The sequence below is a fragment of the Sprattus sprattus genome (genome assembly GCF_963457725.1).
Source record: "Sprattus sprattus genome assembly, chromosome: 16".
NCBI lineage: Eukaryota > Metazoa > Chordata > Actinopteri > Clupeiformes > Clupeidae > Sprattus > Sprattus sprattus.
Window position 1 is genome coordinate 5796699 of NC_137914.1, and position 13859 is coordinate 5810557.

Sequence of the window (13859 nt, forward strand, 5' to 3'; positions counted from 1 at the left end):
AGACTTTTGTTAGATCTTCAGTTTTTGGAAGTAAGAATGCTGTTTCGTCGGCACTAGAATGCCGCTTTGTTGTTGTGCCAGGACTGTTTTATTGATATTTTTGCACTCTTACAAATACATAATTTGTTAAAGTTAAATCTGGTGTTTTTGTATTACATTGTATTGCATTTTGTGGAAAAATATACATGTGTAAGGCATACATTGCTTGGGAATATTGAGATCTGGCCCTTGAGAAGGTGATGCTCCAGTGTGTGGAACCTTTATGCTCTTTCATGTCATCATTCTCAGGATGAAACAGATCATGACAAGAGGTCAAATGGAATCTATTTGCAGCTAATAAGGACACACCCAACTACCTGAAATCAGCCAGGTTCTATTTCACTGAGCATGGCAAACTTCTGGGCAGGTGGGTGTTGAAACCAGAGATGTTTGGGAAGAGAAAGGGCACGTTATTCCACTGGTTGCCATGGCGACCACATTAGCTTGCGCTGCTTTATCTTTCCTGTTTGAAAGCTCGTTGTTTTACTGTGCCGTCTTCGTATGCTATACGCTGACAGCCAGCTAAACTCTTCCTAAGAATCACGACTCTGAAGATAGTTCACGTCCACAGGTTTAATGATAGTAGAAACTGTAAAACTGAACTTACAAAAGACATAGACAAAAAAATATACTCATTGCATACAGTTTCGATAAATAAACATTGTGTCTGACAAAATCCACAAAGAAGGAGAAAACATACCAACGATGCCTTGTTAAGGTCCAGATGTATGCAGGTTAGCTGTAGATACCACGAACATTAAATAATAAGCTTGATTTGGCTGATTAACGGTGTCGTTAGTTTAGTTCGTTTGTCCTTATTTTTAGTCACGTAAATTGACAGTTAAAGCTTAGTTCATATGATGACAGCTTGAAATGAAAACACTTATTGATGTGCACGAACCATAACTGAAAGACAATAGAACGTCAAACTCACAATGTAACAAAACATATTTCCCCGCACCTCCCAACCAGAAACACCGTACAGTAATTCTTGAGACCTGGGACAAAACATGTCCGTGACATAAATCACAGTTTTTCATCTTAAAATGTACATAATACGTTTTTAAAAGCCTCACCAATCTCATCAACAGGAAAAGGGTAGCACAACAAAGTGTGTTTTGTTGTTGTCTAACATTTTGTTTTAATTCTTAATGATGTGATATGTGACCAGTGCCTACAAAAACCCATGTCCGAAAGCAGGTCACATCACACTCCAATGCTTTAAAAAGTCTGAAAAGTGACATCATATTGAACTTTATCTATATCATATGTAAATAACATAGTATTTATTTCACAGACATTAAAACAAATAATTTTGAAACATTTTGAATGTACTTTCTGGTCAGTTGAACATGTGTCCAGAGTTTTCGTCAACACCATCCGACTTTTTTTAAATTGGGAAAAAAAAAATCAGGAATAATTGAGGACAGCTTTAACTCAAAGGACCCCTTTCCTTCCTCCATGGTCTTTCTGGTCATATGTTCCTGGTGACATGTGAAAATTTGAGCTCTGGTACGTTTTTAATAATACTTTGTTTTTCACATCTATTTACTAATATGCACATGTCACAACCATAGCGTATCAACTCCAAAATGGCTAAAGTGTCAACATTTGAGTAAAATGATTTTGTCAACACCATCAGACGTCAACACCATCAAAATTTGTGTCTGATGGTGTTGACGCTTTCTCTGATGGTGTTGACTAATTTGAATGCTGTTTATGCCAAAAATATCACTTCCTATGCATTTTTATTGCTATTTCAGTTTCATGTGTCGAATTAAATCTAGTTTAAATATAGAGTAGTTCACTTGAATATGTTAAATGTAAAGAATCTGCCTCTAAACCTGATATGTAATGACGTGTTGCATGCTTAGCCATAATAAAAACCTGATAGCAGAATGGTATGCATTTCAGGCTAGAATGGCTAGACAGAAGTTGTCCGTGGAGGAGCGAAGGAGAAGGAACAGAGAGTATCAAAAGAGAAGGACAATAAAAATGAACAGCCAGCCTGAGCTGAAGCAGGAGTTCCAGGCAAAGGAGAAGGAAAGATAGAGAAACAGGGTGAACAAGGGCCAAATTAAAAAGATTAGCCATCTCGATGCGAGAGAAAAGAGGCGTAAGAGAAGGTATTGGAAACAGGCACAGAAAGAATCAAGAGAATGAAAGAAAAGAGCAGAAAAAGGCCAAGAATTAGATACTCCGCCACAGAGTCCTTTAGACAACAGCGTTGAGGAGGAAAGGAGCAACAGACAGCTGCATGCAGGTTTGAGGGAGAGAGCTAAAACTAGAAAAAGACATTCCAGAGAGACTAAAGCATTGAAAGACAAACTTGATAAGTTGGCACAAAAAAATGACAAGCTGAGAAAGCGGCTTAAACGCAGAAAGCACACTCAGGAAGGTACAGCTCACAAGACTGCACAAGACTCGCCTCTGACACAGACTGAGAATATGCTTGAAGGGAGCAGACTCAGAAATCCTTCAATAAAAAGGTCATTGCTCTTTCACCATGCAATGACTTCAGAGCTGAGAAGAAATGCTTCTCACGCTCAAAAGAGAGGCAGACTTGCATCACAGCATTCACAATTGGCTTTGTCTGGCAGAATTCTCAAGAAATATCGACTGATACACCGGGTTCATGAATTTGGCTTGACATATAAAAAACTGAGAGAAAAGTTACCAAACCATAGGAAGCCTTCATTCCTTCAGACTGTCTCCCGGAAGGTGCAACTGTTTTTTGAGAACAATGCAAAGATAACTACAGACAAACAAGATACCATCACTAGGAAGAAAGTAAAAAGTCAAAGGATGATTATGATTGACACAATGCAAAACTTTCACACTGCATTTCTCCACCAACACGAAGATGTTAAGCTTAGTTATTCATCTTTCTGTGCATTGCGCCCATTTTACATCACACCCCCAAGAGCCTCTGACCGAAAGACATGTCAATGTCAGTATCATGAGAATGCAAAGATGATGCTTGAGGTCTTGAAGTTAACCAATGTTGTGTCCACTGCCAAACTTGAAGAGAGTTTCTATCTAGTGTGTTGTTCCCCGGCAAGTGAGTCGTGACTTTTACGCACCTGCTCTCGATGCCAGAACAAACAAACAGGATGGGAGCAGTGGCAACGGATTGAGGAGCGAACAGATGATGGAGTTCATTTCAACACGAAACTGGTGAGACACACTGGTACTCTATTGGAGCTTTTGACTCTCTACCAAGACAAACTAAAAAATGAGACGACCACACATGTCCAATTGGTAAAAAAATCAAACAAAAGAGTACAGGGACATGATAACCAACTGTGATGATACCACTGTTATTGTATATGTGGACTTCTCTGAGGCCTGGAAATGCAAATATGCCACAGAAATTCAATCCTGTCACTATGGTCAAAACCTGCCACAAATAACTCTCCATACGGGCATGTACCACACTAAACATGAAAAAGCAGGATTCTGCACTGTCTCGCAATCCAAGCGTCAGGATGCTGCAGCCATCTGGGCACATATGGATCAAACTCTGAAAGTTGTTCGCACAAAATGTCCAACTGTTGAGACGGTACACTTTTGGTCAGATGGACCAAGCAAACAGTAGAAAAACAAGAAGAACCTTCTTCTCATTTGTGTTGCTCCTCCCCGGCTGGGATTTAAAAATGCAACATGGAATTTCTTTCCAACGTCCCATGGCAAGGGTGCCCCTGATGGCATTGGGGCAACCATTAAAAGATGTGCTGACAGCATAGTTCTTAGAGGTCAGAACATTGTTGATGACAAAGACTTTTATGAGAAGGTCTCCAACAGCCTTAGTGGTATCACACTTCAGCTTGTCACCATTGATGACTTTCAGGCTTATGACAATCTACTGATGCAACCCTTGAAATCTATTACTGGAACAAGAAAATTCCATCAAGTTGTAGCTGAGGGCAATGTCATCCATTGTAGGCACCTTTCATGTTTTTGCAATGAGCCACATATTTGCATGTGCTTCAGTCCAGTTACCCATGCTTGGGATTGCATCTCTCAGGATTCAGATGTCCTGCAGTCCAGAGTCCTCTTGCGATTTTGATGGAGGCCATGGAGAATGAACCTAGCGGAGGGCCTGAGGGCACAGCAACTGGGATAGGCCCTAGTGATATTCAGATAGACGACTGGCTTGTTGTCATGTATGACCAGCACTGGTGGCTGGCCAAAGCTTTAGGTGTTGACCCTGAGCATCATGATGTACAGGTTGAATACTTTCATCCTCACGGGCCAAAAAAAGGACGACCAGACATCTGCTTCGTGCCATTTCAAAATGTTCTGGTGAAGCTGAGTAAGCCAGCTTCAACCGTTCGCCTAAGCAGCACCAGAAATATATACCAGATCTCCCCTGAGGTCATGGACTGTATTGAAGAGCAACATGTGTCTCATCTCCTGCCAGGGTTAAAGTGTAACTCGAGCATTATGTGACCCGTAGGCCTGTTTTGGAAGTTTTTGCCTAGTTGTTTCAGTTTTAATTCAAATGGCCCATTAGGTTAGCTTTAGCTGCCAAGGCCACTATCTTTTCTATGCTGTACCAAATTCTCTCGTAACCTCGAAAAACATGGTTATGAGTCGCATAATGTCATAGTTACGCTTTAAACAATGCCATGATTTAGAATGAGATTTTTTTAAAGAAGAAGAATAGAGGATTTAAAAAAATAGAAGTCTTTCAGTGCCTGTTATTTTTTCAAATAATTGATGTTTTGAACTAGAAAATGTTATTCCACAGAAGGAATTAGGAATGCGTGATCGGTTAATGTTTATCTTATTGTAGGATTATTGTTCGATGGTTTACACTGTAGTTCAGGGGTCTTCAATGTTGTCCATGCCAAGGTCCCCTCAGTTCATAGAGAGACAGTGGAGGGACTCCATGTTAGCTAACATTTAAAATGGTATAGCAGGCTAACGTTAACATGTAAAGAGGTCGGTAGGGTCAAGTACTTTGTAAAGCTATGTCAAATTTTCAATAATTATCAAAGACATTGGGTTTGTTTTGTGATTATACTAAGTTTGTGTTTGAAAGATTTGTGAACCCCCTGCGTTAAAAATAAAATGTATTATTATTATTATTATGAATCGTTATGAATCGTTTTTAAGTCATTTTTCAGGGGGAAAATTATAAATGTTAGATGCTTCCTTCATCTATTACAGTTTTGTGAGAGTTCAGAGGACCTTTTCAAGATGAGAATTTTTAAGTTGATGATGACTTTATCGTCCCTGCCATTTTAATTTGTCAACTCCATAGGAGCCTTGTCAACTCCGATGATGCCTCATCAACTCCTTCAGATATATTTTTTATAGTATTTTTATTAAAAGGGTATCTGTTTCATTCCTTGAAGGATATTTGTTCAAAGACTAACACATTTCCAATGTAGATGTGTATTTTTAATGCTTAAAAATGTCTCTGTTAAATCTGAAAGTTAAAGACAAATGGAATTCATGATATGATTTCAATTCTACTCATTAAACATTGACTTCTTTGGCTCTAAACCTTTGTTTTTAATGATTTAAAGACCTGTGTAAATTATAAGGGGAACTGGGAAAACTAATGAGTGAAAATATTTCTGATAAGATCATTTTAAATAATTTCCATAATAAGTATATTTATGTGTATGATGGTGTTGACAAAAATCAAGCGCTGATCCGGCAAACATTCAATTAAAATAAAAAATCTACAACTGAGGTTGAACCAAAACATGTTTGGATAGACCAAACTTCATTTGACATAAATGTAATCATATATTTTGGAAGTTATCCAAATATTTTTTGGGAAAATCAAAACCTGTTTTGTCCCTTATCTCAAGAATCACTGCGTAACAAAACAGATGCTCAAAGTCAAATGATGAGAACTTCTGCTTCTGAGGTAAGATATTACACACCATGACTCAGTACAGCCCAAGGTTCCAGTAAAGCAAGGCAAGGACATGCATAGAACTCTGATTCACTCTTATGTTAAATAAATAGGAGTAGGGGAGAGTGGGGTGATTTGTGCCAGCGGGGAAGTTGTGCCACCCCTAATTTCTAGGGAACCATAGAAAAAATTGGTCAAGTGACCACACATTTTTGAAGAGTCAGCCATTTAACTCATCCTGCAAAGAAGAGAGCCTCTTTGCATTAGAGATAAGCACATTTAAGTTCAAAAAACAGTTTTTTGCCTTCCAAAGTAAAATTTCTATGATCACGGTTTTTTGATTGTTGTGTTTAAACGGATTTAGACAAGTTTAAAAACATTTCACACGTGTTTTAGTGCTTTGGTAAGCTACACTACAAGTGTTAATGTAAATTACCTTTAAATAGAATTGGCTCAACTCAACTTTGTTCTGATGTGTTCAGGAAGCTCTAGGCCTTGTTTAAGAAAATGTACCTTTGATGTTCTCATGTGGCGCAATAGGCTTGTAGGGCCGTGGGCAAGTTGTGCCACGAGACCACTTTTTTTCAGAAAGCTATATTTCTTTACTATATTTCAGATCCAAAGTGATTGTTCCCAAAGATGCACCACATCCTGAAATATATGTACATATTTTAGTTGGAAGCATTACTATCATGGCCTTGCTTAAAAGTCACTTTAATTAAAAACTGGCACATCTTACCCCACTCTCCCCTACATAACAGTTTAAATTAGACGTGAAATATGTAACAGAAAACTATGGACCCTTCCAAGGGAGGCACGGGGCTGTGCACTACTGAATGAGGCACATGAGTGCACAGCTTTTGGCGGTCATGTGTTCACCCCATGCAGTGTAGGCCAATAAGATCCTCAGTTTGGTGTGATGTTTACCAGGGTCTGATGAGTCAGCCGAGTGCATGCTCTCTCTGTGTGTGTGTGTGTGTGTGTGTGTGTGTGTGTGTGTGTGCGCTCCCAGATAAAATAAGTAGGTCTTGAGAATCTGTTCAGCCCATTTTTTGCCACAGTATACAGAGATTCCTTTCAGATGGTCCTCTAAATGACCTCGGTGTTATCTGCACAGTGTTGCACAGTTCCAGAAAAATCACTTGCCAAGTTACTGCATTATCTAATCTGTCAGACTGAATCTCACCTTCTGTTATAATTGTGACTTGTAGGATATAAGTAGGATTTACACTGGATATTAGTTATAAATTCTGTCCCATTTGTGAAGACATCTGTGGACAGTATTTGTGGATAGGACCATATGACCACAATGAGTGGGTTATCATTTTCAGAGGAAGACAAAAGGAATTAAACCTCCCCTCTAAACCTGGAAGATTATCCCTCTTATTTAAGATATTGCCTTAAAGGAACAAGACTGCCCAAGCCTTAACAAGCTTTGTTTGGGGGCGGTAGGGATGACTACACACAGGACATTTCAGAAACACCCACACACCCACACTCAAGAGAAGAAGCCAAGAGGAGCCTCTTTCACGGCAGGAAACTCTTGGTCAGGCATGGACTGGTCTGCAGGCTCTATCTCAAAGCCCCGGTTACGAAACAACACAGAAGAGCATGCAGTGGCAGGCAGGGCAAGAAAGGCATCTACAGCCAAACCTGACGTTCCTCTCTTGGGCTAGAGACACTGGGGAAGGATTTTCACACATGAGTGGTTCAAATGACTTGGGCATGCCACACCTCTAGGAATGCCTTGTGGAAAACGCCTACAAAGCATCACCATGGAAACAGGGGGTGTACCACCTACAAACATGATTAATATCAGCAATGTGCTTGGCCTAATACAGACATAATCTGGGATTATTTTTCATCAAACTACCTGGCTGCTGATATCCGCTACCTTATCTTTCCTCAACATTCCTGTCTGGGTGCTCACAAAAAAAGGCGGACTCACAATTGATATCCAATGTCTTACACTCATTACAAACAAACCTCCATAGAGGGCCTAAACTTTGTACAACTATGCGCATACATAAAATTAGATTAGATTAGTTTGGATTCGTTTAGACAAAAACATGCCAGACATTCTCTTGTCATGCCAAGAGAAAAGAGGAGTGTCTATTAACTCGGAGGACAGCATGCCAAAAGATTTGTCAACTCCAGACCTCATTTCTAACATACTACAGAGTTTTGCAAGGCTCATCACAGCTCTAGAGACAGTTAGCATAATGACTAATATATGCTTCACGACATACAGTACACGCTTGAGTTATCAGTGACGTTGGAATGTTTCATTTGTTATCATGTGATTGGCTAATGACCTTAACACCTGGAAGAGTGAAAAACATCCTTATGCAAGACAAAGCTCTGACCACAGTAGCTGAAGTGATGTGACAAAGAGATGTCCCTACGCATGCCGATGGTGTAATTTGTGTTAACGTGACAACCCAGCTGGGGAATTTAGGCTGACTGGACTATTGTTTCAGCAACAGAATTAAAAGATTGCTAGATCCCAATTGTCTGTGCTTGTTCATGTCCATAGTCAGCACATGACGATTACGGCTCCAGTTAAATTGCATTATTTCAAGACTTCCCTAAATGTTCCACAAGGCCAAATGCATTGAACATGTAAGAGTCAAGTCACCCTTACTAAGCCTACAGTTTTTGCATTAAAACACCCGCCTATGAATTTCACAACCACTCCATCCTGGTGATTTCTTTAGTCAGCAGGATGACACAACATCTGATGAACACAACATAAGCTTCTTAACAAGGAAGCCGAGAAAACCAGTGTGATCAGCAGTGGTCAATCTGTGTATCCGTTCTCAAATAAAACAAATCTCGCCCTCACGACAGTCATACGGGTAGCTTAATTGGGACACGTTTCCTGTGTAACAAAACTGTTCCATCATAGTTGCTCAAACTGGTGCACTTCAAATATCGTTCCAGTTTTAAACATCATATTTCTTGAGAATAACATAGACCGCTTCTTCAGACTGTACCCCACAGGCGTCATTTTAAATCTGGATTCAGTGGTTAGATGCTCTAGTCTAGCCTACATCTGAAGACGTTTCAGCCCTCAGAACTTCACGTTTTGAAACAGCTCAGTGCATCTGTGATAACTCAGCCTTTTGTGGGGAGGGAGTGAAACGGTAGGTGAAGTTGTCAGATTGTTATTTCAAATGAGACAGAGGATCAGTGCCTTAAGAACCAAAGTTTTCATTATGTCGAGTCATGTTTGCTCTCTCAGCTGACTACAAGCAGTTCACTCCATTGTGGCTCCACTGCTCGCCTGTCGCAGTGTTTACTAAATCTGGGCAGGATGGAAATGGTTGAAATCGTGATTTTTTTTTGTTTTGCTTTCCTCTCAATGGACGTGCAGGGCCTGCCTATTTCATGAGAACATATGCCTAAACTTAATCATAAATGAAAGCCGATTCGCCATCTAAAAAAGTTGTCGTTCACAAAACGGGTTTAAAAATCCAAATCTCATCCCAAAATAAATCGTTTTGTATTGTGCGAGTTTTTTTTTAAAGGGGGAAAGGTTGAGATTGACCACTTTGTCATCGCTTGTCATTTAATATATTTCTCCTCTAATGAAGAAACTATATCTTACCTTGTCTAATCCTCTTGCTGATTTCAATAAAACAACAAGATTCAATCCGACCGGTGTTCTGAGTTCCGTTGCTTCAAGTTCACGGAGAACGGGATGTAGGCTAGCTCAGCCTTCTACTTTTCCATCTCCACTTCTGGCTATAGAAAGGGCGAAGGAGTAAACGACAACATCTGGATAGCTCCACCCTCGGAACGCTTGAATCAGCTCATTATTTCCATGGTCGCCTCCCTAAAACCACCACTGACAGCAAACAAAAAGGTCACGTATTCCTGTCTGCATGTGAGTGGCCTCTACTGTCATTAACTGTGATTGTAATCTCCTTGACTTTCTCCACCTTTCTTAGACTTCGCAAACGAGAAAAAGACAGAATTACCGTGCCTAGTCCAAATAATGATTGTCCCATCTGGAACTAATCCGAACCGCACCAGCAGAATTTATGCTGCAGTAGTACACTGTGCCTTTCCTGCCAGACTTCGGCCAACTTCCGTTAGTATCAGCAGATTCTCTGTCAGCACCATAGATAGGGAATGCTTGCCACCGTGAAACCATATCTCAGCTTCAGTCTCGCACAAAATGTATTCCTTGTTTTGGGTCAGAAAAATATTTGCAAATTAGAATTTGAGTCATTTCTTTTCTGGAAAATGTTTGCCAGTGACAATGAAATCCCTGAGGTTTAAACTATGTGAACAGACATGGTTCTGTGACAATAAAATCCTCAGGTTATATTACAGATACTGTAAAATCCTAAGGTTCAAACCCTGTGAACAGAAAAATATGTCACTGTCATATTTCACCTTCATTTGAATGTAATTCTGAATGTATTTTCGAATACATTTGTAGAACATGACATGTGCTTCTGTGGATTGTGGATGATCTGGAACATCAGAATCCACCTCTTGCTCCATACTTACATTGAGATTTAGTATGAAAGTTTATGCAAAACCTAATCATACCTTTCTAACGTATAGTAACATGTATGTTGTCGGCCTTTGTGGACATGATTCGTTTCACAATTTCACAACCTGGTTTCCCACCGTCTCTTATCTGACTCAAAAGTCTAAATGAATCATGTCAGTGACATGGCAGATAAGCAAACCTCTGTAGGTGTGGCACTGCAGCTGGTCAAACCAGGCTACCACTGCCTAAACTGATGCAGTCACTGTGGGAAAAAATATGTAAATCCCATAGAGCCAAAACAATTGAGCATTTAGGCCTACTATGCCTGCTAACATCTAGTCTGAAATGCTAACTTGGCGCCACCATCTTTTATCCTCTAAGTTTAGTTTTCAAAATGTACTGATATGCTGAAACTGTGTTCTGGCAACTATAACTAAATGCTTATGGGTGTACTTTTACTGATAAGCAAACTACTTCACCCTGTGCAGCCCCTTTGATATTAGCCTGCTGCTAATGCTAACAATCACATGTTGTCTATAACACACCTAAAATGTTAGTGTATGTGCATGAAATCATGGGTCTTTAACACAGGCATGCTGGCTGGGTTCATTAAGGCCCTATGAAGGTGCGATCTGAAAGAAATATGTCAGGACCAGCTGTGATTCTAAAGCCCTACTTGTGCTAGGCAGAAAGAATAGTGTAACAGGTTAGAAAAGCTGTGTTAATAATTGCTCAAGATCTGTTACCTGTATTTCAGTTTCTTTTATTATTACTTTTATTTTGGTATCACACTGGTATTGGGGTCTCTGGTAGCCCCCCCTGTCTCCCCTTGTATTGTCCCTCTCTCCCCCCTTCCTCTTTCCTGTTTGTTTTATGCATGAATGAGGTAGGTGGTGAAGGATTAATGGGATGGATGAATCTGATAGATATTGCCTTTAAAACTAAGCATCTATCTTATTAAATAGCCTCTTAAAGCATATTATTATTATATGTATTATATATATAAACTAGTTATAGGAAATATCATTCTTACATATGTTTAATGTGGTTTTCCTTTTGTTACATGTGGGGGGCTAGCCTTTACAGTATAGGTGAAGCAAGCAGGCTGGAAACTATTTCTGTTGGTGTGTTTACAGGTGTGATACTGTTTTTAATTATCTTTCTTTACGTGTATATTTTTGATGTATATATTACATGTTTGTTTTTATTTTGCCTGTTTGTTTTATGCATGCATGAGCCTTTACAGTATAGGTGAAGCAAGCAGGCTGGAAACTATTTCTGTTGGTGTGTTTACAGGAATAAATTACCATCTTACAACAGTTGTCCACGAGACATTTTTTATAACACAACGCAGAGATTTACACCGGTTACAATAGCTTGGCAGAAGGAGGGTCCAGTTTGAACAAAAGCTGATTCATTGCATCCCTGAGAGAATCATGGCACCACAAACAATTTCTCAGTTGTGCTACTGACGTGCTGCCGATGATGCGTGTTTTTTCACAATACTTAGGCATAGACCATTACAGGCCATCACCCATGAACAAGAACCATAGAGATATAAAAATAATAATATATATTTCTATAGCGCTGTCAATGTCTGTGAAGATGATTGAGTGATAATGGTGGATGTATTCAGTGGCTATATTTGTAATTATATCTGAAGTGCATTTTGATTATGTCTGAGTGTTCACAGAGGTTAGACTTAAGACTACTGTTGTTGTCATTTAGAATTTGTTGATACACAATAGAAAATTGTTAAAATATATCAGCATGATTTCAGTGGAAGTTAAAACAGTGGAGTGGTACATTTACAGAGAAAATATAAGCAATTTAGCTTATGGCCACTAAGTGGCGCCAATGACTAAAAATCGACTAGATAACTTGTCAATCCATGGCTAGGGAGTTAACAGAGGCATGTTTTTGGCAGAAATTAGGTATGTACTCTTTTCAAAACAAAAACGAATTCCATGGGTAAGTAGCAACAGTTCACCAGTAGGGGGTAGTGTAGCACAGTGAAGCATGTGAGGCTTCTCAATATGTCAGAAAGTACCGCAATCATTAAATCAGTTTAGTTTTTATATTTTTGTAATTGATATGTAGCTCAAGAAACGCAAAGAATCATCAGTGATTCTTAAAATATATTTTATTGACTTGGATAATAAGTATGATCACACCATTAAGCCATGTGAGAATAGTATGTACAACAATTCCAAAGAGTTCTTGAGCCAAGAACCTGAGGCGGGAGTCATTTTTACAGTCTGGTCAGACAGTCAGACAATTTTATCTTAAGACATGTTTCCTCCATATAGAGGGAAATGTACCAAGAGGCACACTTAATAAAGATGCCCTGCGATGGTGATTCCTTTCAACCATAGTCTCTGTACACTCTGCTAAGAAAAGGGTATTTCATTTAAGCCTCATATCTCCCCAGAATAGCTTAGAGGCCATGATGGTTAAAAATTTTGTGGGAAGTAGATAATCATAGGCAGAACAAAGAGCTTCCTTCATGGTCCCACACCCTGTTTCAGTATTCCGTTACCATACAGTCTCTCGTCTGTGCAGTTCATAGGGCCGAAGGACAGTTTTATGTACAGCAGTCTACCAATGTAATGGCTGCTCAGCTTATTCTTACTGGCTGTCCATCACTCTTAGGACATCATCCAGTATGGAGGGTCCCAGGTCCAGATTGAGAGACAGGAGGAGGTCATCCGCCGGCAGAAGGCTCAGACCGGACCTTCTGGCTTTAGGGGACAATTTGGAGTTCAGCCCGGCAGGTCTGTCCACTTCACCCCCCACCCTGTCCACTTCATCCCTACAGGGCAGCTCCACCTCCACCTCCACGTCATCCAGCAGGGGCAGAGAGTGGCTCTTCTTGTGCGTGGGGCGCGTCGAGCTCCGGGCTTGGGCAGCGGCCTCCTCGGGGGTGAGGAGCCGGGGCGGCTTCGGGGGTGGCGGGCCCGTGAGGTACAGGCTCGTGTCGCTGTGGGAGCCGCGCACGACGAGGCTGTTGGAGCGCTGGAAGACAGAGACGTCGCCGAAGGACTCGTTCAGGCCAATGTGGGACAGGTGGCGGAAGTCGCCGAGAGGCTGGCTGATCATGCTGCTTGAGAGCAGCGCCCGCGGCTTCTGCTTGCGCGGCCACCGCATGGTGGCCGACTTGAAGTGCATCGAGGTTTTGAGCGGCATCTGCTGTGGGAGAAAGGAGAGATATTAACATCAGCTGTGTATTAGGACCATGTCTCCCTTACTCCCCATGACTGTTTTAAAGGAGAGAGATATTAACATGGGCAGTGTTTTAGGACCAAGTCTCCCTTACTCCCCATGACTGTTTTAGAGGAGTGAGATATTCACCTTGATAGTGTTTTAGGACCAAGTCTCATTAACTCCCTATGACTGTTTTAAAGGAGAGAGATATTAACCTTGGCAGTTTTTTAGGAC

The 13859-nt window shown here is 40.4% G+C and overlaps 1 protein-coding gene across 1 annotated transcript; it reads right to left on the reverse strand.

Moving 5' to 3' along the window:
• Positions 1 to 13049: 13049 nt before the first annotated feature.
• On the reverse strand, positions 13050 to 13607 carry LOC308376921 (cdc42 effector protein 2-like; the record flags this gene model as incomplete). The annotated part of the gene is made up of 1 exon (XM_080853415.1): positions 13050 to 13607. One exon carries the CDS (start codon positions 13605 to 13607, stop codon positions 13050 to 13052), a length of 558 nt encoding a protein of 185 aa, XP_080709541.1.
• Positions 13608 to 13859: the final 252 nt, after the last annotated feature.